The 23,233-nt window shown below is 42.1% G+C and overlaps 1 protein-coding gene and 1 long non-coding RNA gene across 4 annotated transcripts in view; one reads left to right on the top strand and one right to left on the bottom strand.

The window, feature by feature from the left end:
- WBP2NL (WBP2 N-terminal like) overlaps positions 1-21,986 on the bottom strand; it is a 48,183-nt gene extending 26,197 nt beyond the window's left edge. The window contains exons 1-6 of one of the 3 annotated variants that reach the window (XR_006708937.1): positions 21,835-21,984; positions 11,749-11,857; positions 11,363-11,504; positions 11,076-11,168; positions 5,972-6,082; positions 3,168-3,652 (exon numbers count right to left, since the gene is read on the bottom strand). Coding sequence is in view for 1 of the 3 variants with exons in the window: in XM_045464142.1 (XP_045320098.1) it covers positions 3,400-3,620; positions 5,972-6,082; positions 11,076-11,168; positions 11,363-11,504; positions 11,749-11,857; positions 21,835-21,896 (738 nt within the window). In the remaining 2 variants the exon portion in view is untranslated. Of the gene's footprint in view, positions 1-3,167; positions 3,653-5,971; positions 6,083-11,075; positions 11,169-11,362; positions 11,505-11,748; positions 11,858-21,613; positions 21,815-21,834 lie in introns of those variants that run through there. The other 2 variants (XR_006708938.1, XM_045464142.1) reach the window with 2 other exon arrangements.
- Positions 21,987-22,085: 99 nt separating this feature from the next.
- LOC123590707 lies at positions 22,086-22,724 on the top strand. Its single transcript, XR_006708939.1, has 2 exons — positions 22,086-22,555; positions 22,635-22,724. It is a non-coding gene; the product is annotated as an uncharacterized LOC123590707 (long non-coding RNA).
- The last annotated feature ends 509 nt before the right edge of the window (positions 22,725-23,233 follow it).

The following is a 23,233-nucleotide window of genomic DNA, read 5'->3' as shown; positions in this document are numbered from 1 at the left end:
AAATATTGTTTAATTTAATAAATAAATAAATAAAAGTTATGAAAATGTAAAGTGTCAGGTGAAACACTTGTATATACAACATGTTCTCAACTACACACAAAATATTCATAGAAAAAATATGATTTAAATGTCTTCTGGGTCTGGAAATATTATACACTAAAGCTTCTAAAACCTTTTGGTATATAGTATCTAAAAACACTTGATATAATATTTTTAAGGCCTCCTTTTAGGTGGCTTGATGAGCCTGTAAGAAAGCAAGGAAAGGCCAATGAAATTAGGAAGTCAGTCAAGGTAGCAGAATAGTGAGTTTTTAAGAGGCTGACAACCTCAGAATAGTCTAAAGTAGTCTAAAATGATAGTTCTTAGCAGGGAAGGCATTGACCCCCAGGGGGCAATTATGAAATAACTGGGGGCATTTTTGGTTATCACAATTAGAGGCCACTGCTGGTATCTGACAGGTGAGGGGTCAAGGATGCTAGACGTCCCGAAAAGTACAGGGCAGTTCCTCACAACAAAGAATCGTCCTACACTCCTTCATGATTTTCAAATGAATCTCTGGCCATCGATGTAGGTGAAACACATGCTTATAATCATTTGAGCCTAGAGCCTAACCCTGCATTACATGATTTTAATACATGCAGAACTTTTCAGGAATTCAACCACTGTGTAAATCAAGGGAAAACGAAACTTTGTTTTATTTGGAAATTTGTCAAAGATTGTTCATCATTTTGGAAAACGACATTGCCAATAGCATTGCCACTATGGTATTCAAGTCACCAATACAACATACATGGATCATTTCTAGTGTTTATGAATTTGGTGAATCTACATACAGGAGGTGAGCACTTGATTACTTTGTTGCGTCTTCTAGTACAGTGGAATTTGAACATTTATATATTAAAATACTTAAAATTTTACTACAAACTAGTTTTATATTATTTCTTTATATCACATTTATGACATAATTTATTGATTTTGGTTGAAATGGTATGGAATCATATGCAGTTGTCTACAAATTTCATTCTGATGATCTAAAGGAGACATTACAAATTATTTGTTATGGGAGGGGCATGTGGGTGGCTCAGTCCATTGAGCGTCCAGCTCTTGGTTTCAGCTCAGGTCATGATCTCACAGTTCATGAGTTCAAGCCCCGTGTCGGACCCCACACGGACATTGCAGAGCCTGCTTGGAATTCTCTCTCTCCCTCTCTCTCTCTCCCTCTCTCTCTCTGCCTTTCCCCTTCTCGCTCTCTCTCGCAAAATAAATAAATAAACTTAAAAAAAAACCAAATTATTTGTTATGGGGGCAGTATGATGGGATTGAAAATCACTGCAGTATATAATCCCTACAACTTGCTTTTCTTATTTTAACAATAAGACAGAATTTTTGCATATTTAGCTTTAAGGCACCATAGTTTATATAAATACTATTAATGACCACATAGCTTATTTCCAATTTTGTAATGTTAGAAACAATGAATGTAATTAAATCTTCCCACACACATCTTTGTGCACAGGTGCAAGCGTTTCTCAGGAATAGATATTGAGAAGTGAAGCTGCTAAATCAAGAGTAGATATCTTTTACCTTTTAAAAGGCACTGCCAGATCTCTTTCTAAAAATGCATTCAACTTACATTCGCACCAATATTGTATAAAATAACCTTTCCCCACATGTGTTCCTTCCTAACACTTAACTTTTTCTATCTTTTTAATATTTATAAATCTTTGGAGATAAAATTGTTTCTCATGTCAAGTTGCATTTTCCTAATACTAGTCAAGTTGATTGAACGTCTTTTGAAATGTTTCTGAGCCACTCTACTGCCTTGGTTAATTGGGATTTCATATCTTTTGTCCATTTTTAATTTTTGGTTGACTTTTAGGAGTTCTTCATATATTCTAACTATAAATTATTTGTTTAACATATATGTCGGAGATTAACTTTCTCCTATTCTGTTTTCTATCTTTTAATTGTGGTCATACAGATGTTAAAATTTTTGATATAGTCAAACTTATCACCGTTTTCCTTTATTGCATTATTGGGTTTGATTTTCTTTTTTTGGGGGGGGTTGATTTTCTTAAAGAAGGCTTTTTCCTAATCTAGATATCATTTTCTTTTTGTTTTAATTTTTTTTTTTTTACATTTATTTATTTTTTGAGAGACATAGAAAGACAGAGCACAAGTTGGGGAGGGGCAGAGACAGAAGGAGACACAGAATCCGAAGCAGGCTCCAGGCTCCGAGCTGTCAGCACAGAGCCTGATGCGGGGCTCGAACTCAACAAACCGTGAGATCATGACCTGAGCCGAAGTCAGATGCCCAACCAACCAAGCCACCCAGGCACCCCTAGATATCATTTTCAATGGACACATAATATTCCATTATATGGATGTACCATGATTTATGAAATTCTCTCTCACTATTGGAAATTTAGTGATGGGCTGGTCCATCCTTTCACTAATATAAACAATGCTGTGAAAAACAACTGAGTATTCTACTTGATATTTCTTTTTAAACATTTTTTTTAAGTTTATTTATTTATTTTGAGAGAGAGTTTGAGCAGGGAAGGGGCAGAGAGAGAGGAAGAGAGAGAAAATCCCAAGCAGGCTCTGTGTTGCCAGCAAAGATCCCAATGAGGGGCTTGAACTCATGAACCATGAGATTATGACCTGAGCCAAAACCAAGAGTCCAACTGCTTAACCAACTGAGCCACCCAGGTGCCCCTCAACTTGATATTTTTAACATATTTTCAGGCCTAGCAAAAAATAATTTCTAGAGGGGGAGGGGAGAAAGGCAGGAAGCCTTTTCCACCCTACATTCAAGGTTTGTTTAAAAATGCAGCCCATCGGGTATCTGAGTGGCTCAGTAGGTTGAGCCTCTGACTTCAGCTCAGGTCATGATCTCACAGCTTCTGAGTTCAAGCCCCCATCTGGCTCTGGATCCTCTGTCTCCCTCTCTCTCTGCCCCTCCCCAGCTCATGTGCATGCTCTCTCTCAATAAATAAACATTAAAAAAAAAATTACAATGCAGCCCAATGTCAATCAAATTATTGGGGAATTAGCTCTAACTCTACTTCGTCTTTGGCCCATCTAATCAAGAGTTGACTCAGCCTCCCCCTAAGACTGCCCTTCCACAGGGCAACACTACGTCAGACACACCTTTAATCACATACCTGAGTCTACCTTCCTATTCTGACTTCGGTTTTCGGGTGCCACTTTGCTTGGCGAGTCTTCAAGGTTTAATTCCTGGAAGATGGTGAATGGCTCTGAGAAGATGAGGCAGGGGGAAGAGAAGCCTCATACCCAGGAGGTTGGATTGCCACAGATTTGCCAGACCCAGCTCTAATTCCAGCAGGTGAAACTTCATATCCTGGAGGTGGGGCTTGATTTCCAGCCCCTGGGTTTTCACTTCCAGTCGGTAAGGTTTCGTTTCCAGCTGGGAGGGCTCCGTATCCCACAGGCAGGGCTCTGTATGCTCCTGGTGGGGCTCCAGATCCCACAGGTGGGGGTCCGTATCCTGCTGGTGGGGGTCCGTATCCCCATGGCAGGTGTCCATATTCCACCTGTGGGGGTCCATATCCAGCCTGTGGGGGTCCATATCCTGCCTGTGGGGGTCCATATCCTGCCTGTGGGGATCCATAGACAACAAATGGGTATGCTGAGAAGGAAAAAAAATCAGTTACTCATTTTTTAGAGTGGACAAGGAATAGGTATGAAGGAGAAAGACAAAAAAACTATGCTGAAGCAAACTGACACAGGATGAGAACTCAGGCAGAGTAATGCTAAAGCCAGATCCTTCACCAGGTGAAGGCTTTATCATTTCCTGTTGTGGAGGGATTCAAATTAACATGAAAATATCCCTACAGTTATATCTCTACATTACTTATACTTGTGCTCAGATACATATTTTACTTAATAAATGTTATTTGATTATGAAGAAAGTAATACATGCTCAATGAGGAATATGTATTTGGAAAATAGAGAAAAGATGAAATTTAAAAATTACCTGTAATTCCACTATCAAAGACAAAAACTTAGCATTTTGGTATATTTCTTTGTAGGATATGTTAATATTTTTTATACAATCACAATCATAACAACCATACAACTTTTTATCTGGCTCTTTTTACTTGGCATTATAAAAAAGTCTTTACATTATTAACACTTCATAAATTAAAAGCTGAACAACATTTTATCACATGGATAGGTGCTACATAATTCCCCTGTTCTAGAAGAATGTGTCGTTTCCAACTTTCTGATTCATATTACAATAATCATGGGTTTTATTTATTTCCTTGGCTACATTCCCAAAGTGGTTTAATGAGTCAATGAATGGACAACTGTCGAGTTATTTTGCTGTAATCCATTTTTATGTTTGAGCTAATTAGAAAAAACTTTAAAAGAACTGTCTTAAAGATGCTCAAAGACTAAAGGAGAATGTGAAGAAAGTCAAGAAAATGATGTATGCACCAAACAGAAACATCAGTAGAAGTGGAAAACTTAACAAGAAACCAAAGCAAAATTCTGGAGCTGAATAGTATGATAGCTGAAAAGAATTCACTAGAGGGGTTCAAATTCAGATTTGAGTAGGCAGATGAATGAATCTGTTAACATGAACATAGAACAACAGAAACAGCAGAGATTGAGAAACAGCCAGAAAAAATATTGACGAAGAGTGAACAGAGCTGAAGGACCTGTGGGACGCCATCAAGCAGACCAACATACACGCTGTGGAAGTCCCAGAAGGAGAAGAGAGAGAAAGGGAGAGAGTAAATATCTAAAGAAATGATGACTGCGCACTTCCCAAACTGGATGAAAAACATGAATATAAACATCCAGGAAGCTCAATGAGCTTCAAGTCAGATGAATTCATACAGATCCAACCGATATGCATTCTAATTAAACTTCCAAAAACCAAAGATAAAGAGAGAATCGTGAAATCAGCAAGAGAAAAGTGAATCACCCACATACAAAGGATCCTCAATAAGACAATTAGCAGGTTGCTCATCAGAAACTTTGGAGGCCAGAAATAAACTGTCAAACAAGAGTCCTCTATTTGCCCAAACTCCTTCAAGAGTAAGGGAGAATGAAGATGTTCCCAGATAAACAAAAGCTGAAGGAGTTCATTACCACCAGACTGGCCCTGCAAGAAGTGCCTCAGGGAGTCCTGCAGGGTGACCTTGAAAGCACACCAGACAGAAATTTGAAGCCATATGAAGAAATAAAGATCTCAGTAAAGGTAAATCACTGGACAATTATAAAAGCTAATATTACTGTTAACAATGGCTTATAATTCCATTTTTTGTTTTCTACATAATGCAAGAGACCAATGCATTTAAAAGAATTATTAGATTATATTTTTAGGCATACAACATATAAACACGTCATTCTGTGACATCAGTTAGTATACAAAACAAAAAGCCAACAGACATGCATGTCATGCTCCAAGGAGAACCCAAGGAAGGGCCGCGTTTGGGGGCCCATCGGCAGCCTGTTAGGAAACCCTTTGTGGCCCACCAGTAGGCTGTGGACCACATTTGAGAATCACTGTGGACAGGCACAACTGTTAGAGGGTACAGAGCATAAAGCCGGAGTCCTCAGTGAGGTTGAAGGGCATGGCATAAGCATGATGGCTATACGTGTGTGAAGCTGGAAGGGGGAAGTGGGCAAGAGCACACATTTTCTGCTCAGGCTATATGCAGGAAGGGACTGCTCCCACTAATGGAAGTTGCCCAGCTATACTCTGTATGTGTACGTTACAGTTAAAAGTAGACCTGAAACTGAAGCTTAGTCACTTGCTGACATGTCACTGGGTTTCAGTCTAGAAACAAAGTCATGGACTTCACCATTTTCCAATTTTCTAAACCTCTGCTGTTTCTCCTACAGCAGAGTTGGAAGCAAACTAGCAGTGAAAGGATCTTTGAGCCCCTGGCATACTTTTCCACCTCCCAACAAGAACTTCCCTGCCATACCTTACCTGGACAAGGCATCTGTTGCGTGCACATCATGTTCCCCTGCCCAGTAACTACAAGCAGTCCTGGAGGGCTGAACCAGTAACTTGCACTTCCAAGTGGAACTCCTCTGGCAGCTGAGAAGACAAGTTTGGCAAAATAGAGACTCTAATTTGTTCAATGCAGATGTACAGCAGCTACCAACCAATTAATAGGGTATTAACCATCATCTTACACAAGTGTCCAACAATGCTCCCAGGATATAAGATAAAACACATACACCTCCCTTGTCCTGAACTGTATGCTTTTTGAGGGCAGAGACTGTGTCTTATTTGCCTGTGCTTATTCAGGGCCTAGGATAGCACCTACCATAATAAATATTCAGAAAAAATTTCCAACTGAGGCTTCGATCAAGTTGGCAAGATACATCTATTAAAAACCAATGTAATGGCAACGTGATACAGAAGAAAGCACTTCTGTTTGTCTCCCTCTGCATCTCTCTCATAAAGATCCTTGCGATGGCATCTGGGGCCCACCTGGATAATCCAGGGTAATAGCCTCAAGCCCCTTAAATGAATTACATCTGCAAAGATTCTTTTTACAAACAAGGGAACATTCACAGATTCTGAGGACTAGGCAATGATATATCTTTGGGAGCTATTATCAGTCTACTACACTAATTTCTGGCATCTAGCATCTGACCACAAGTAATAACACTGCTTCCAGGCCTGGCCCATGCAAGCTTTCCAGGTGAAACATTTGTTCTATTTCCCTCTCTGCTGGCTAGCCAGAGAGGCTGTGGAAGCCATGTGTTAAAAATGGCATAGACCCTATCACCCTGAGTCCCTGAAGGGTTATGTAGAACACAGCCCCCTTTTATCCCTGCTGATTGACCTTTATATAAGCAGTAATATCTATTGTCTTAAGCTATTGATAATTTGGGGTTTATCTGTTTCAATAACTAGCATTATCTTAACTAATTCATTCTAAATCTAAACTTATCTAAATCTAAATCTAAAGTTATCTAAATCTAAATCTAAATCTAAATCTAAACTTATCCTCCTTTTCAATATCTTATTAGTATCCTTCCCAGAAATATTATTTTACTAACTTATATGTTTGCGTACTTTTTTTTTTTTAATGTTTATTTATTTTTGAGAGAGAGAGACAGAATGCGAGGGGGTGGGGAAGAAAAAGGGGCAGAAAAAGATGGAGACACAGAATCCGAAGCAGGTTCCAGGCTCTGGGCTGTCAGCACAACTAACAAGCCATGAGATCGTGACCTGAGCCGAAGTCCGATGCTTAACCAGCTGAGCCACCCAGGCACCCCGTTTGTGTATTTCTTATATGACTCTCACTAGACTGTAAATTTAACAAAGGCGGGGGACTATGTATGTCTTGCTCACTATTGTGTTCTCAATCATCTCAATCATACCATAGTGTTTGGTATACAATAAGGGTCAAAGAGTCAAACCATAAAGTATGATGGGTAGTTAATTCCAAAGGCCTCATGGAAGCCCATCTCACAATCCCTGACTCTTGCTGAGAAAGCAGGGGTAGGTTCCCACACCTAAGCCATGATATAATCAGACACAGAGTAGGTTCAGACATTTGGTCAAGTTCACCTAAGTTGCCTAAACCCTTTCCAAGAGGCTATGTAACTGCTAGGACTCTGTACCTAGATTTACAAGCCAAGAAGCATAACTTTTTTAAAAAATTTTTTTTTTAACGTTTATTTATTTTTGAGACAGAGAGAGACAGAGCATGAACAGGGGAGGGGCAGAGAGAGAGGGAGATACAGAATCCGAAACAGGCTCCAGGCTCTGAGCCATCAGCACAGAGCCCGATGCGGGGCTCGAACCCACGGACCGCGAGATCATGACCTGAGCTGAAGTCGGACGCCTAACTGACCAAGCCACCCAGGCGCCCCTAGAAGCATATCTTAATAAGAGCACTAAGAAGTTTCCCTCAAGTTGCCTGATCCTTAGCCCATAATCCTAAAAATAAGCTCTCTCTACTGTGAGGCGAAAAATAAGGGCAAATTCAGGACCCAGTATGCAATTATTCTGAGTTTTCCAGACATCTGTAGCAAAGAAGAACTGGACTTCCAAGTATCCCCTGCCTCTGGGTTCCACATGGCCATACTCTGTGAGCCAGGACACCTTGTTATCCAACGTCAGGCTTTAGAGGCTGTCTGCCTTCTGGACAGTGAAGAGCTGTTGGCTGGGTTCAGTATGTGAACTCCTTGGTCTTCATATCTTGCACTGTATCATTAAAGGCAACATTAAACATTTTCTTACTCCTCAATTTCCTGTATATGGCTTCTACACCACCTGTCTTTAGCATTTCTGTCTTGCTAAGACCACCACAAACTCAAATTTCCATATGCAATGCACACTTTTCAGTCTTCATTTTATCAAACATCTCTGCAGCAGCTGACAGATGACCACTCGGTAATGCTTGAAATTTCTCTTTCTTGACTTCTGGGATAATAAATTCGATTCTCTTCCTACCTCAGTCAGCCCCACGCTACCCATCCCGTTGATGTTGAGGACCTTGGAATACCATCCTTTATTCACTGAATAAGCCTTTCACTCACATGGCTCCAGAGATGACCTGTGTGCTGAGGATCTCCAAATGAGTCTCTAGATACAGTTCATCTTTGTGGTTCTGAGCTGCCGGTCCGCTGGCCTCTAGCATTCCAGTGTACCTCACTTCAATATGATCCAGCGGTTAAGGGTATAGGATCAAAAGAGCACAGCATCACTTACATACTATACTTATACAGTATTTCTGCCAAAATGCAGGACCTGCATCTAAGCATGAAGAAACAGATAAACCCAAATCTACAAAACAATAAGCCTGTATTCTTTTAAAAATGTTAATGTTGGGGCGCCTGGGTAGCTCAGCAGGTTAAGGGTCTAACTGTGGCTCAGGTCATGATCTCATGGTTCATGAGTCTGAGCCCTGCGTCAGGCTCTGTGCTGACAGTGTGACAGTGCAGAGTCTGCTTAGGATTCTCTCTCTCCCTCTCTCTGCCTCTCCCCTACTCACTCTCACTGTCTCTCTCTCTCTCACAATAAATAAATAAGCTTTTTAAATAAATAAAACTGTCAATGCCAAGAAAGACAAAGAAAGGCTGAGTCCAGACTAAAAGAGACTAAAGAAATAGGACAATTAAATTCAGTGTGTGATCTGGGATTAGATCCTGGATTGGAAAAATAAACAGTACGCCATAAGAATTAGGAAGAGTGATGGGTTAATCATTTGAATTTGAATATAAACCAAATATTAAATAACAACATTGTTTCAGTGTTAAATTTTCTGAATTTGATAAGTAGACTTAGGGTAGATAAAAGAATACCCTTGCTCTTAGCAGATACACACTTGAATACTTAGGAATGAATGAAATGAACTTTGTAACTTACTCCCAAATAGTTCAGTAAAAACAAAAACAAACGAAGAGTAAGATAAAGCAAATGTGGGAAAATGTTAATGATGGGTGAATCTAGTTGAAGGGTCCATGAGAGTCCATTATAAATTCTTGCAACTTTTCTAAATACGATTTTTTTTTTTGAAATAAAAAGTTTAAAAAGAGAGTGAGAGTATGTTTAGGGTCTAGATTCTAGCTCTATCAGTTTCTACCTGTATAGCCTTGGGAAACTGTAGAACCATCACTGACTCAGTTTCCCCAGTTATCAACTGGGGACAATGATTGTACCTACAGCCTAAGTTTTTGTGAGGATTAAAAAAATTGACACATGTAAAGGGCTTGGAACGCTGCCCACTGTATGGTAAGCATTCAATAAATGTTAGTATTATTATATCTAAAATTGAACTCGTTTCCTCTCCAACTTAGATGGTCTCTTATATTCTTAACCGTGGTTTATAGTATCATGATCCAGTCAGTCTTCTGAGCTAGAAAATTCATTCCACCCTCTGGTGTGTCCCCAGCACTTTGCCCATGCCTCTATTTTGGAATATTTGCATGTGTCTGTCTCTTCTAGATTGTGTTCATCTCAACTAGATTGGAGTTGGGGTGGAGGCAAGGGAGAAAGAGAAAGCATTCCAGATAGAACAAATTCCAGGGCACCTGGCTGGCTCAGTCAGTAGAGCACGTGACTCTCGATCTTAGGATCATGAGTTCGAGCCCCATATTGGGTGTAGAGTTTACTTAAAAAATAAAATTAAACAAACAAATTAATAAATAAAGTTATCCAGGTAGAGCAAATAGCATGAAGGCTCGGAGATGAGAGAACAGGGCACAAAGAAGTCCAGCTGGACTGGAGTACAAAAGCTGAGAGAGTAGGGGCATGAAATGAAACTAGATTGAATAAAAATATATCACAAAAAAGATTATTTGTATTCAAAGTCTGAAAGAGTTCTCTGGTACATCTGTTAGATCAGTGCTGTAGGGCTGGATAGTACCTCTTCCCTCTTCTCATGGAAGACAGGGATTAAACCTAACAGAAGCAAAGGCAAAGCCAGAGAGGATAAAAGACAAAAGGCATGACAAAGGAAGAAGAACTCAGGCAACTGGGGATTCCTGATCTGAAAATGAGAGTACTCAATGATGTATGAGACCAACATTTAAAGGACAAAAGAGGGGCGCCTGGGTGGCTCAGTCGGTTAAGCATCCGACTCTTGGTTTCAGCTCAGGTCAGGTCGTGATCTCACAGTTTTGTTGGTTCGAGCCCCACCTTGAGCTCTGCACAGACAGAGTGGAGCCTACTTGGGATTTTCCCTCTTTCCCTCTCTCTCTGCCCCTCCCCTTCTCACGCTGTCTCTATCTCTCTCAAAATAAATTAATAAGCTTTAAAAAATACATTAAAAAAATTTAAAAATGGACAAAAGATTATCAGGTATAATTAGTGGTTCAAGTGTCTGAGTATAAACTTCTGCTAGCCTGCAAACTCCTTTAAGACAAGGAGGGACTGAATAATCTTGTTCCCAGCATGTAGTATGGTACTTGTGCCATAGTAGGAAGGCTCAGAAAATGCCTGCTGCATACGTGTGCAACTACCAACTGCCTGACGTAGAGACCAAAGCCGTGGCTGGGTAGCCGTCCTATTTCAATTCCACAGGCCTCAAAACCCCAAAGCGTTTAGTGTCTTTATTAGCACTGCTCACCAGCAGAGGCAGCTTTCACCATCAGCTGGGCAAATTCGATGGCACCTCCTTTTCTGAAGGCTAATTTAAAAGTAGCCTGTCCTTCCCAGCCACCTGGGGGAAGAAATGGCACACACTAAGATGCTGGCACCACTGGTCAGAGAAGGACAGCCCCAGACAGAGAGAAAAGCACTACCCAACAGAGCAGTGCAGCTTTCTTTGAATTCCAGCATGAGCCAAGTCTGAATCTTAAACCTTCTGGAAGCTTTTGAGGGAAAAAAAATACACTTCTGAGGGGGAACACTCACCATCCGGAGCTGCCTGAATAGTCCCTTTAATGTAGTTGGCAGCAAAGACCGGTTGTTCAACGGTGCAGTTACTCATCAGATCAAATGGCATCATGAAAGAAAACATGGGATCACTGACTAAGTGTGAAGTCACGAAGATCACCTAGGAGAGGAAAGAAACTTCGGAGAAGGCATGCAGCTTGTCCACGGACTGAGACATATTAGACCAATTCTAAGGTCGAGGCTGTTTGACATTCCGGCCTAACTGAGAAACATCACCCGTGTTCTTCCATATTCTCCAACATGGAAAATCATAAAATGCCAACTTTGAAAGTCAATGTTAAATCTCTCTCCATTTGAAGGAAAACAAATGTAGCGGTAATAGGTCAAGGTAGAAGTAGAATTACCCGGTATGAAGTGAGAAACAGTGTCCCCCTCTTTGTACCACTGAAGAGACTGGATCTCTCTGGTTGCTGTGGGAAGGAGAGGTCCACATCCTGAGACTGCATCAAGACACTGCAGAAAAGAAAGGGCAGACACCACACGATTTAGAAGTTATATGAAACGACGCACATAAAGTTCTTAGCACAATTCCAAGCCCAGAGTAAGCACCCAATGTTAGCTGCTGCCGCTACTATCACTATTGTATTGAAATAGAAAGGAATTTAAATCTTATTCTCTGACTTTTCACACTTACTCCTCTCCCTCTTTACCACTGGATTCTTTTTTTCTTATCAAGCCTATCTTCCTCTTAATGTTTATTAAGAATAACAAATAGGGGTGTCTGGGTGGCTCAGTCGGTTAAGCATCCGACTTCAGCTCATGTCATTATCTCACCGCTTGTGAGTTCAAGCCCCGCGTCAGGCTCTGTGCTGAAAGCTCAGAGCCTGGAGCCTGCTTCTGGTTCTGTGTCTCCCTCTCTCTGCCCCTCCCTTGCTTGCGCTCTGTCTCTCTCTCTCTCAAAAATAAATAAACGTTAAAAATTTTTTAAGGAATAATAATAAAAATGTATTAAAAATAATAAATAATAATAATAATTCTTATTCTTCATATGCAAGAAGTATAAAGCACTGTGCTAATGGAAATGTTTCTTTGACTCTCATAGAAATGGCAAGACACACAGAGTACTCCAGACTCCTCTGACGTGTTATTCCCTCTGCCTTTTGTGTTCTCCCCTCACTCTTAACCTGAGAAACTTGGACTCATCCTATTCCCACTCATAGAATCCTATTGGGTTTCTTTTCTTTCTTAGTAATTATTATAATATATATGTATGTTTATGTGTTCAATGTCTTAACTAATGATCCTGCCTTTGCACTGTGGCCCTAGCAAACAATGGGTGCTATTAAATATTTATTGAAAGAATGAATGAGTGAAAACATGAATAAACATAATAATGCAAGCAGTAATATCACATACATCATGTTAATGGCACAAAAATGTCATAGCAATTTTGTGGAAGGAGGGATTAGCTTTGGTTGAAATGACTAAGAATGACTTCATAGAAAGGTTGAAGTTGATTCTTTCTAAGTTTATTTGTTTATTTTGAGAGAGAGAGAGAGAGCGCATGCGTGCGCAAGTTGGGGAGGGACAGAAAGAGAGAGGGAGAGAGAATCCCAAGCAGGCTCCACTCTCAGCACAGAGCCCAACAGCCCCACATTAACCAATAGAACACGTTAAATTAACCATGAGATCATAACCTGAGCAGAAATCAAGAGTCAGATGCTTAACCAACTGACCCACCGAGGCACCCCTGATTCTTAAGAGAAGAGTAGTGTTTCCGTAGGCAGAGGTGAGGGTAGGGGATGATCCAGATGGGGAGCAAACAGCACGAATGGAGGTGCAAGAGCAGCATTAATGGAGGTACGCGGTGGGAAGCAAATTGCACACTTGGGAGCAGCCCACCTGTGTGGATTCATCAAAGCAGCATGGAGGTGAAGGTGGGAAGAATAGTGAGATATAGCTCGAAAGCTATGCTGGAACCAGAGCCTGGAGATATCACTTAATAGGCAAGGAGAATCAATCAAGGAGGTGGTGGTTTATTAGAGGTGAAGAAATCCTAAGGGGCACCTGACTAGTTCAGTCAGTAGAGCAGGCAGCTCTTGATCTCAGGGTAATGAGTTCGAGCCCCACACTGGGTGTGGAGATTACTTAAAAAAAAAAAAAAAAAAGGGGGGCACCTGGGTGACTCAGTCAGTTGAGTGCCCAACTTCAGATCAGGTCATGATCTCACGGTTTGTGGGTTCGAGCCCTGCAATGGACTCTGTGCTGACAGCTCAGAGCCTGGAGCCTGCTTGGGATTCTGTGTCTTCCTCTCTTTGCCCCTTTCCCACTCACGCTCTGTATGTCTCTCTCTCAAAAATAAATAAACATTAAAAATTAAAAAAAAAAAAAAGAATCCCTAAAATAGTCCTGATGTAAAGTAAAAAGAATTGGAACTAGGGTGGTGGTATGCTGATAAAAAGGGCTTTTTAAGACAATGAAAATATGATGTCAGCAAAAATAGGGAACTCCAAAAGTCAGTCCAGAAGTTTGGAATCTAATCAAAACCTTATAACAACTAAGAGAATGTTTAGTCAAGAAAAAAATAGCTGAGTCTGATAACAGAACTTTGTGACACTTACCCCAGTACCATCTTCCAATCCCCAGCTTGGCAATAGCCTTAAAAACAACCCACATTCCTAGTGTAAGTACTGAACACCAAAGGGAGCAGAATAGACCTTATTCTCAAAGAACTCTTGTTTTAAAACTTTTCTGGTGGCTTCCTGAAGGGCAGGCTCCAATGGTGTGTGCCTAATTCAGAACTCTCCCAGGACTGAGGTGACTACTCAGGGTCCATTTGTCAAAAACATTTCAAGGTAAATGTATTAGTTGCTGCTGTCTGGGGCAAAGGATGATATTTAGTGCAAACAAACTGAAAAGTTAGGGAGGAAAGAAAGGCTAGAGAATGAGATACTTTGAGGAATAAAGGCTTTGAATAGCTCTGACGTATTCATGGGAAACTAGAAAGTCACATGCATGCCTTCCGAGGCCTGGGTTCATGCTCAGATGAGAACTGAGAAGGTCCGAAACTTTTACCTCTGGATGACAATGAGGCTCTGTTCAAGTAGGAAGCGAAAGCTAAGACAGAGCTGTAAACTGCCTGGCTGAGTGATAAAGACATGCTCCAAACACACAGGCAGAGCCCATCTACAAAGGCTGGAATTTTTTATTTATTTATTTTTTGGTTCCAGATATATAAGAAAGTTGTCAAATCACTAGTTGGCCACTAAGTTAATATAAAAGAGACTTCAGTGGCTGCACGTGACAAAGATTATAAGCTTTACAAATTTTATAATTTAGAAAACTCACTAAACAAACAAAAAATAAGTACAGCAAGCAGCAACAATGTACCCTGAGGAAGAGAGAAAATCTGATTTCCAGAGTTGCCATATTATAATCTTCAAAATGTCTAGTTTACAAAAATTTTTTAACATTTTATTTTTTGAGAGATAGAGAGCATGAGCAGGGGAGGGGCAGAGAGAGAGGGAGACACAAAATCAGAAGCAGGCTCCAGGCTCTGAGCTGTCAGCACGGAGCCCGATGTGGGGCTCGAACCCATGAACATGAGATTGTGACCTGAGCCAAAGTTGGACACTCAACCGACTAAGCCACCCAAGCACCCCAAAATGTCTAGTTTTCCACAACAACAACAACATCATGAGGCATGCAACAAGAAAGTATGGCCCATATGTTCTTCTGTAAACAGAAAATGAAGTTAATAGAAAACTGCCCTTGAGGAAGCCCGCACATTGGATTAACTACACAAAGACTTTATTCTTTTTTTTTTTTTAAAGGAAACCTACCCCCAGTGTGGGACCCAAACTCATGACTCCAAGATCAAGAGTTGCATGCTCTACCTACTGAGCCAGCCAGGGGCCCCATTAGACAAAGATTTTAAATAAACTATTTTAAACATGCTTAAAGAGTTCAAAGAAACCATGTCTAAATAACCAAAGGAAATAATGAGAGCAATGTCTCAAAAAGTAGAATATCAATAAAGAGATAGAAATTAGAAAACTGAACCAAATAGAAATTCTGAAGTTGGAAACTACAGTAAGTAAAACAAAAAATTCAGTAGTGGTGGGTTTAATGGCAGATTTCAGCAGGCAGAAGAAAGGATCAGTGAATCTGAAGATAGGTCCATTGAGAATAACAGTCACTACCTAAGTAACAGAAAGAAAAAAGAATGAAGCAAAATGAACAGAGTCTTAACAGACCTGTGGGACAAAATCAAGCATACAACCATATGCATAATGAGACTGCAAAAAGGAGAGGAGTGAATAAAAGGGGGCATAAAGAAAATTTGAACAAATAATGGCCATAATCTCCCCCAGTTTAATGAGAGACATGAATCTACACATCCAAGCTCTACAAACTCCAAGTAGGATTAACTCAAAGAGACCCACACCAAGACACATAATCAAACTGCTGAAAGCCAAATACAGAGACTCTTGAAAGCAGCAAGAGAAAATAATCATCATGCACAAGGAATCCTTAATAAGACAAATAGCTGACTTCTCATCAAAAACTATGGAGGCAGGAGTAGTAGGATGACATATGCAAAGTGCTTAAAGGAAAAAAATCTGTCAACCAAGAATTCTATATCTGGCAAAACCATCCTTCAAAAATTAAGGAGAAATTAAAACATTACCAAGCAAACATAAACCGAGAGTTCATCACTAGTAGGTCTGAACTATAAGACATGCTAAAGGAAGTCCTTCAGCCTGAAATAATAAGACACTAGGCAGTAAATCAAACCCATACAAAGAAACAAAGAACACTGGTAAAGATAACTACATAGGTAAACATAAAAGTCTGTATTGATGTATTTTTGGCTTGGAACTCTTCATTTCTTCCTATATGAATTAAAAGGCAATTGCAAAAACAGTAATTATAAATCTATGGTGATGCATACACAATGTATAAAGATGTAATTTGGGACAATAACAGTATAAGAGGACAGAGTTATATAGGAACAAAATTTGTTCATACAATTAAAACAAAATTGTATTAATTTGACCTAGATTGTTATAAATTAAGATGTTAAATGTAATCTTCAGGGCAACCACAAAAAAAATAACTAAAATATATACAGTAAAAGAAATGAGGAGGGAATCAAGATAGTATGTTAGGAAATATCTATCAAACATAAAGGGAGACATTAATGGAGGAATGGAGATATAGAAAATAAAGAGCAAAAGAGCAGAAGTTAAGTCCTTCCTTATCAATAATCACATTAAGTGTAAATGAATTAAACTCTCCAATGAAAAGTCAGAGATCAGCAAAATATATATTTTTGAAAACATGATGCCACTATATACTGTCTACAAAAGACTTACTTGAGATCCAAAGATACAAACAGGTTTAAAGTGAAAGGATGTAAAAAAGATATTCCATCAAACAGTAGCCAAAAGAGAGCTTCAGGGGTTATACTAATTTCAGAAAAAACAGACTTTAAAACAAAAATTACTACAAAACAATATTATATCATGATAAAAGGACCAATCATCAAAAACATATTACAAATATAAACATGAATGCATCTAATAAAAGTCAACTAGACCTAACATATAAGGACACTTCACCCACAAAGTACAATACACACTCTTCTCAAATACACATGGCACAGTCTATAAGACAGACCACATATTAGGCAACAAAACAAGTCCTACTAAATTTATGAAGATTGCAATCATACAGTATCTTTTCTGATCAAAATGGAATGAAATTAGAAATAATAACAGACAAATTACCAAAAATGTGAAAATTAAACAAAATGCTCTTAAATAACTAATGGGTCGGGGCGCCTGGGTGGCGCAGTCGGTTAAGCGGCCGACTTCAGCCAGGTCACGATCTTGCGGTCCGTGAGTTCGAGCCCCGCGTCAGGCTCTGGGCTGATGGCTCAGAGCCTGGAGCCTGTTTCCGATTCTGTGTCTCCCTCTCTCTCTGCCCCTCCCCCGTTCATGCTCTGTCTCTCTCTGTCCCAAAAATAAATAAACGTTGAAAAAAAAAAATAACTAATGGGTCAACAAAGAAATCACAAGTGAAATTTGAAAACAGAATTGAATTACTAGAAATTAGAAATTTTGAGATGAATAAAAATGAAAATACATATACCAAACTTTTGAGATGTAACAAAAGTAGTGCTTAAGAGGAAAATTTATGCTTTTAACACCTGCAAGTTTTAAAAAAGAGAGATCTCTGGGCACCTGAGTGGCTCAGTCGGTTAAGCGTCTGACTTCGGCTCAGGTCATGATCTCAGGGTCCGTGAGTTTGAGCCCCATGTAGGGCCCCATGTAGGGCTGCCATCACAGAGCCTGAATCCTGCTTCAGATTCTATGTATCCCTCTCTCTCTACCCCTCCCCTGCTCTTGCTCTGTGTCTCTCTGTCTCTCAAGAAATGGATAAATGTTAAAGAGAGAGAGAGAGACATCTCAGGGCACCCGGGTGATTTAGTTGGTTAAGCACCTGATTCTTGATCTCAGCTCAGGTCTTGATTTTAGGGTCATGAGTTCAAGCCCCAAACTGGGCTCTGCATTGGACATGAAGCTTACTTTAAAAAGAGAGAGAGAGAGATCTCAAATCAATAATCTAATTTTCCACACAAGGGAACCAGAAAAAACAAGACCAAACTAAACCCAAAGCTAGCAGAAGGAAATAAATAATAAAGATTACAGGGAGAGAGGGAGAGAGAGAATCCCAAGCAAGCTCTGCACTGTCAGAACAGAGCCTGATGCAGGGCTTGAATTCATGAACTGTGAGATCATGATCTGAGCCAAAACCAAGAGTCGGATGCTCAACCAACTGAGCCACCCAGGGGCCCACCCCTAGAATTTTTAATATTTTTTGAAGTACTTATTTTTTTTTGAGAGAGAGAGGAGTGGAGAAGGGCAGAGGGGGAAAGAGAGAGAGAGAGAGAGAGAGAGAGAGAGAATCTTAAGCAGGCTCCGTACTCAACATGGCGCCCAATAAGGGGCTCAATCATACAACCCTGGGATCATGACCTAACCCAAAATCAAGAGTCAGATGCTCAACTGACTGAGCCACCCAGGTTCCCCTTAAAATACATTTTAATCTTTTAAAAAAAAGTCTATGTCCTCTGATGCCACAATTGCACTTTAAGGAACATATCCCCGAGAAACATTTTGACAGGTAGGCAAAGATTAGTTTTCAAAAATGTTCATGAAGCAATGTTTATGGCAATGACAAATTACTACACCCTGAACATCCTGAATAGAGGCTTGAGCAAAGATTCATGCATATTGGAATACCAGTCATTGAAAATAATGATGTAGATATTGATACTGGAGAGTATTCCCAATATATTAGTAAATGAGGAAACCAAATTACAAAGCAGTCTTGAGTGTGGGGGAGTTGCATATATTTCCATGGAGGAAAGTGCAGAAAGACACATACCAAAATGTAAAAAGCACTAGATGTTGGAGTCTGGGGCGATTTAAATTTTTTTCCAATTTTTCTACAATAAACACATATGGTACTATCTGTACAAGTTTTAGAATATTGGTTAAAAAAAGAAAACTCAACGTCTTCCCAATTTACCAGTAGAGTCCTATCTGTACAATTATGAATTCTCAGCTGGGATTTAAAAATCTCCACAGAACACAGCCAGTGTGATGAGTTTCTCAAATGTGTATTATGAATAGGCAAGAGAAGTCAAAAAACAACCAATCTTCTCCTTCTCAACCTATTTCTTTAAAGTAGTTTCTATCAACACCAAAAGAACCCCAAATAATCCATTTAAAAATGGGCAGGGGAACTGAGTAGACATTTCAACAAAGAAGACCTACAGATGGCCAACAGGCCATGAAAAGATGCTCAACATCACTCATCATCAGGGAAATGCAAATCAAAACCGCAACAAGATATCACCTTACACCTGTCAGAATGGCTAAAATCAAAAAGACGAGAAATATTGGAGAGGATGTGGAGAAAAAAGAACCCCCGTGCACTGTCGGTGGGAATGTAAATTGGTACAGCTACTATGGAAAACAGTATGGAAATTCCTCAAAAAAATTAAAACGAGAAAAAAATTAAAAAGAGAAATACCATGTGATCCAATGACTCCTCTACTGGGCTGAAACGCTGATTTGAAAAGATACATGCACCCCTATGTTTATTGCAGCATTATGTACAATAGTCAAGATATGGAAGAAACCTAAGTGTTCACTGACACTTAGATAAGGCAGATGTGGTATGTACACACACACACACACACACACACACACACACACACACACACACCAGAATATTATGCAGCCATAAAAAAGGATGGGATCTTGCCATTTGCAACAACATGGATGGACCTCGATATTACACTAAGTGGAATAAATCAAACTGAGAAAGACAGATACCATATAATTTCACTCACACGTGGAATCTAAAAAAAGAAAAACAAATGAATAAACCAACAAAAAGCAGATTCAGACCTATAAATACAGAGAACAAATGATGGTTGTCAGTGGGACGGGGGTGGGTAAAAATCGGGGAAGGGGAGTGGCAGATACAGCCTTCCAGTTATGGAATGAATAAGTCACAGAAATCAAAGGCACAGCATAGGGAACAGTCAGTGACGTTGTCATAATAGCACTGTGTGGTGACACTTCTGGTGAGCATAGCATAACTTACAGAGAGATCTATTCACTATGTTGTACACCTGAAACTAACGTTAATTGTGTGTCAACTACACTCAAATTTTTTTTTTAATTTTTTTTTTCAACGTTTATTTATTTTTGGGACAGAGAGAGACAGAGCATGAACGGGGGAGGGGCAGAGAGAGAGGGAGACACAGAATCGGAAACAGGCTCCAGGCTCTGAGCCATCAGCCCAGAGCCCGACGCGGGGCTCGAACTCACGGACCGCGAGATCGTGACCTGGCTGAAGTCGGACGCTTAACCGACTGCGCCACCCAGGCGCCCCCACTCAAATTTTAAAAGTAATAATAAAATAAAAATAGAGGAATACAGCATTTCTACACAGGAAGCGGGCGCCCCCACAGGGTGGGGCATCTCTGATGAAGAGAAAGCCCAGAAGCGGTCCTTTTCCTTTCTGCGGGACAGCTGGAGTTGAGCAGTTCAAACCCCAATCAAAGGTCTGCCACATGCAGGGACCCCATGATTGTAAGCAAATTCCTTCTCTTTCTTTCAGTTTCCCCACCTGTGAAATAAGGGGATCCTCACTGTAGATAGAGCAGTTAGAAGTATAAAGCTCTTAAACAGTGGAGACGATTACGTGCTCAAGAGCACAGAACGGACCCCATAAAGATCATTCGAAGGACCATAGGATCAGCGTTTGTGTTGTAATTTTTTAGAAACAAGCTTCACGCCCCGCCTCCAACGCACGCAGGGAAACAGACAAACCCGTAGCTGAGGGAGAGGACGCCGACACCCCAGATCAGAAGTGGCCCCAAGGGCACAGAGCCGCCGGCACCCAGGCGGGTGTGCGGGGGACCGGCATCAGGGCGGTGGCCGACGCTCTCCTACTACACAACTACGCACAGCGGCACAGCACAGGTCCTTCCGGAGCCGGGGAAGACGCAAGGCCTCCGCCGCCCGTGGGAACCCGGCAAGAACACTTTCCCGGGGGAGGAAGCAGAGGGAAAAGATCCATCCGGACATCGGCTTTCGGGGCTGTCTTGGTGGATCTTCCCGACAAAGGCTCAGTCTCGCCGCCACACGCGAGCGAAGGAAAACGGGGACAAGTGGGGGCGGAGGCAGCAGCTGGGGAGGACGGCGCCGGAGTCTGGAGAGCCGGGCGGGAGGAACCGACGAGAGGGGCCGCGTGGAGCGGAGGCCTTAGGCGGGAAGGCGAGCGAGCGGCGGGCCCCGCAGGCCCCGCGCACGGCCACGGGCGCGGCCCGGCGAGCGTCCTTCTCCCTAGACGGCTCTTCTTTCCGTCCTGGTCTTTATTTACAGGGAAGTAAGAACCATCATCTCCCCGTCGGGGCGAAAAGAAAGGGGGCTTCGGCGAGCGCCCCCCACCCCCCGATGGCGCGGGATCCTTCAGAGAGATCCACACCGCCGCCCCTTCCGCGTCCGCGCCCCCGGGAGTAGGGGCGGGGCGCACCCAAGGCCCCCCTGTCGCCGTCACCGCATGGAGGTTTGTGCTCCCAACGGCGCCCCGGAAGAACGGCGCGACACCCCACCACTGCCAGTGCCCTCCCGCCTTTCTTCTGGGGCGACGCGCGCCTCGCACGGCGCACCCGCCCTTTACCTCAGCGAGGCCACGGGCTCCAGCCTCTGCCCACTCCGTGCGCCGGAAAGCCCGCGGGGTCTCGAGCGTCCCAGTGGAGGGGGCGGGGCTCAGCCAGCCGAGGCCGGAAAAGGCGGGAAAGGCCCTGATTGGCTAAGAGTTTCCAAGCCGCCAGTTCCACCCGTCGTCGGTCTATCCCCGGCTCTGACAGCACCCCTCCCCACCAGCTTCCCCTCGGGCACCTGTCGCTGGAAGGAATGAAAGCCCCGCGGCGGTTCTCGGTGTGGCTCTGATTCACCGCCATCTTGCCCCAGGCGCCCTTCTGTCGCCCCTCAGATGGAAAGGGGCGGGGCCTGTGCCAAACCGGGGGGCGGGGCTTTGAAGGGGAGGTGCGCCAAACCGGGGGGCGGGGCTTTGAAGGGGAGGACGCAGATTATGGCGCAAAGACAAGGGTGGGGGGGGGGGTTGAGTGGGCGAAGGGGCTGGTCACGTGAGGGGCGGTGGTCAGAGAACCAGGTGTGGTGCCGCCTGGGACTCCAGCTGGTGAGGGGTGGGGGGGGAATTGACCCCGCCCCAGAGTGCGGGGGTGTTGAGTGGTAGGTGAGTGGGTTCCTGGATCCACACCTACCCTCTTGGCCACAGCATGGTAGCTGGTTGCTGGGCTGCCCTCGGGAATGGATTGAATGGGTCAGGAATCAGAAGCAGGATTTTCCTGCGTGCCCCCCTGGCCTGGGTCAGAAGGCTAATGCATTTTGGAGAAAGGATCCAGAAAGATTTCTCACTTCTCCTAAAGGCAAGCAGAACAACTTTTAAAACCCCACCAGACAAAGCCTGGAATCTGAGCTGGTTTCTTGTGAGGTTAGCATCCAGGAAAGGGTGAATGAACTGCGTCGGGGGGAGTCTGAGCCGGTTCCAAGATAGAACCTTTGGCATCCATCATACCAGCCCTGCCTTCTCCAAAGGGTGAGAGTGAGGATCCGGTGGGATACAGCATACTGGAATTGCTTTGAAGACTAAAATGTTGTACATCTTCTTCTTTTAGACTTCACCAAATAGCACCAAAGGGCTTCAAGCAAAGGGATGGTAACGTCTGGATTACCGTATTTCATCAAGTTTAAGATGCTGTCAGTTATAAGATGAATCATTTTTATTTTTTTTTAATTTTTTTAATGTTTATTTATTTTTGAGACAGAGAGAGACAGAGCATGAACGGGGGAGGGGCAGAGAGAGAGGGAGACACAGAATCCGGAAGTGTGCTCCAGGCTCTGAGCCATCAGCCCAGAGCCCGATGCGGGGCTCGAACCCACGGACTATGAGATCGTGATCTGAGCTGAAGTCGGACGCTCAACCGACTGAGCCACCCAGGCGCCCCAAGATGAACCATTTTTAAATGTACCACGGAGGGGATAAAAGTTGCCAAATAAAGACGTCATCAGTTATAAGCTGATTTTTTAAAAGTAATCTCTACACCCAACACAGGGCTTGAACTCATGCCCTGGGGATCGAAAGTTGCATGCTCTACTGCCTGAGCCAGCCAGGTGCCCTAAGCTGATTTTTATTTATTTTTTATTTATTTAAAAGTTTTTTTAAATGTTTATTTATTTTTGAGAGAGAGACAGAGAGACAGAGCTCGAGAGGGGA

This window comes from Leopardus geoffroyi, chromosome B4, assembly GCF_018350155.1.
Source record: "Leopardus geoffroyi isolate Oge1 chromosome B4, O.geoffroyi_Oge1_pat1.0, whole genome shotgun sequence".
Lineage (NCBI taxonomy): Eukaryota > Metazoa > Chordata > Mammalia > Carnivora > Felidae > Leopardus > Leopardus geoffroyi.
Note: the sequence above shows the minus strand (reverse complement) of the source record. Positions and strands in the feature narration are given on the sequence as shown.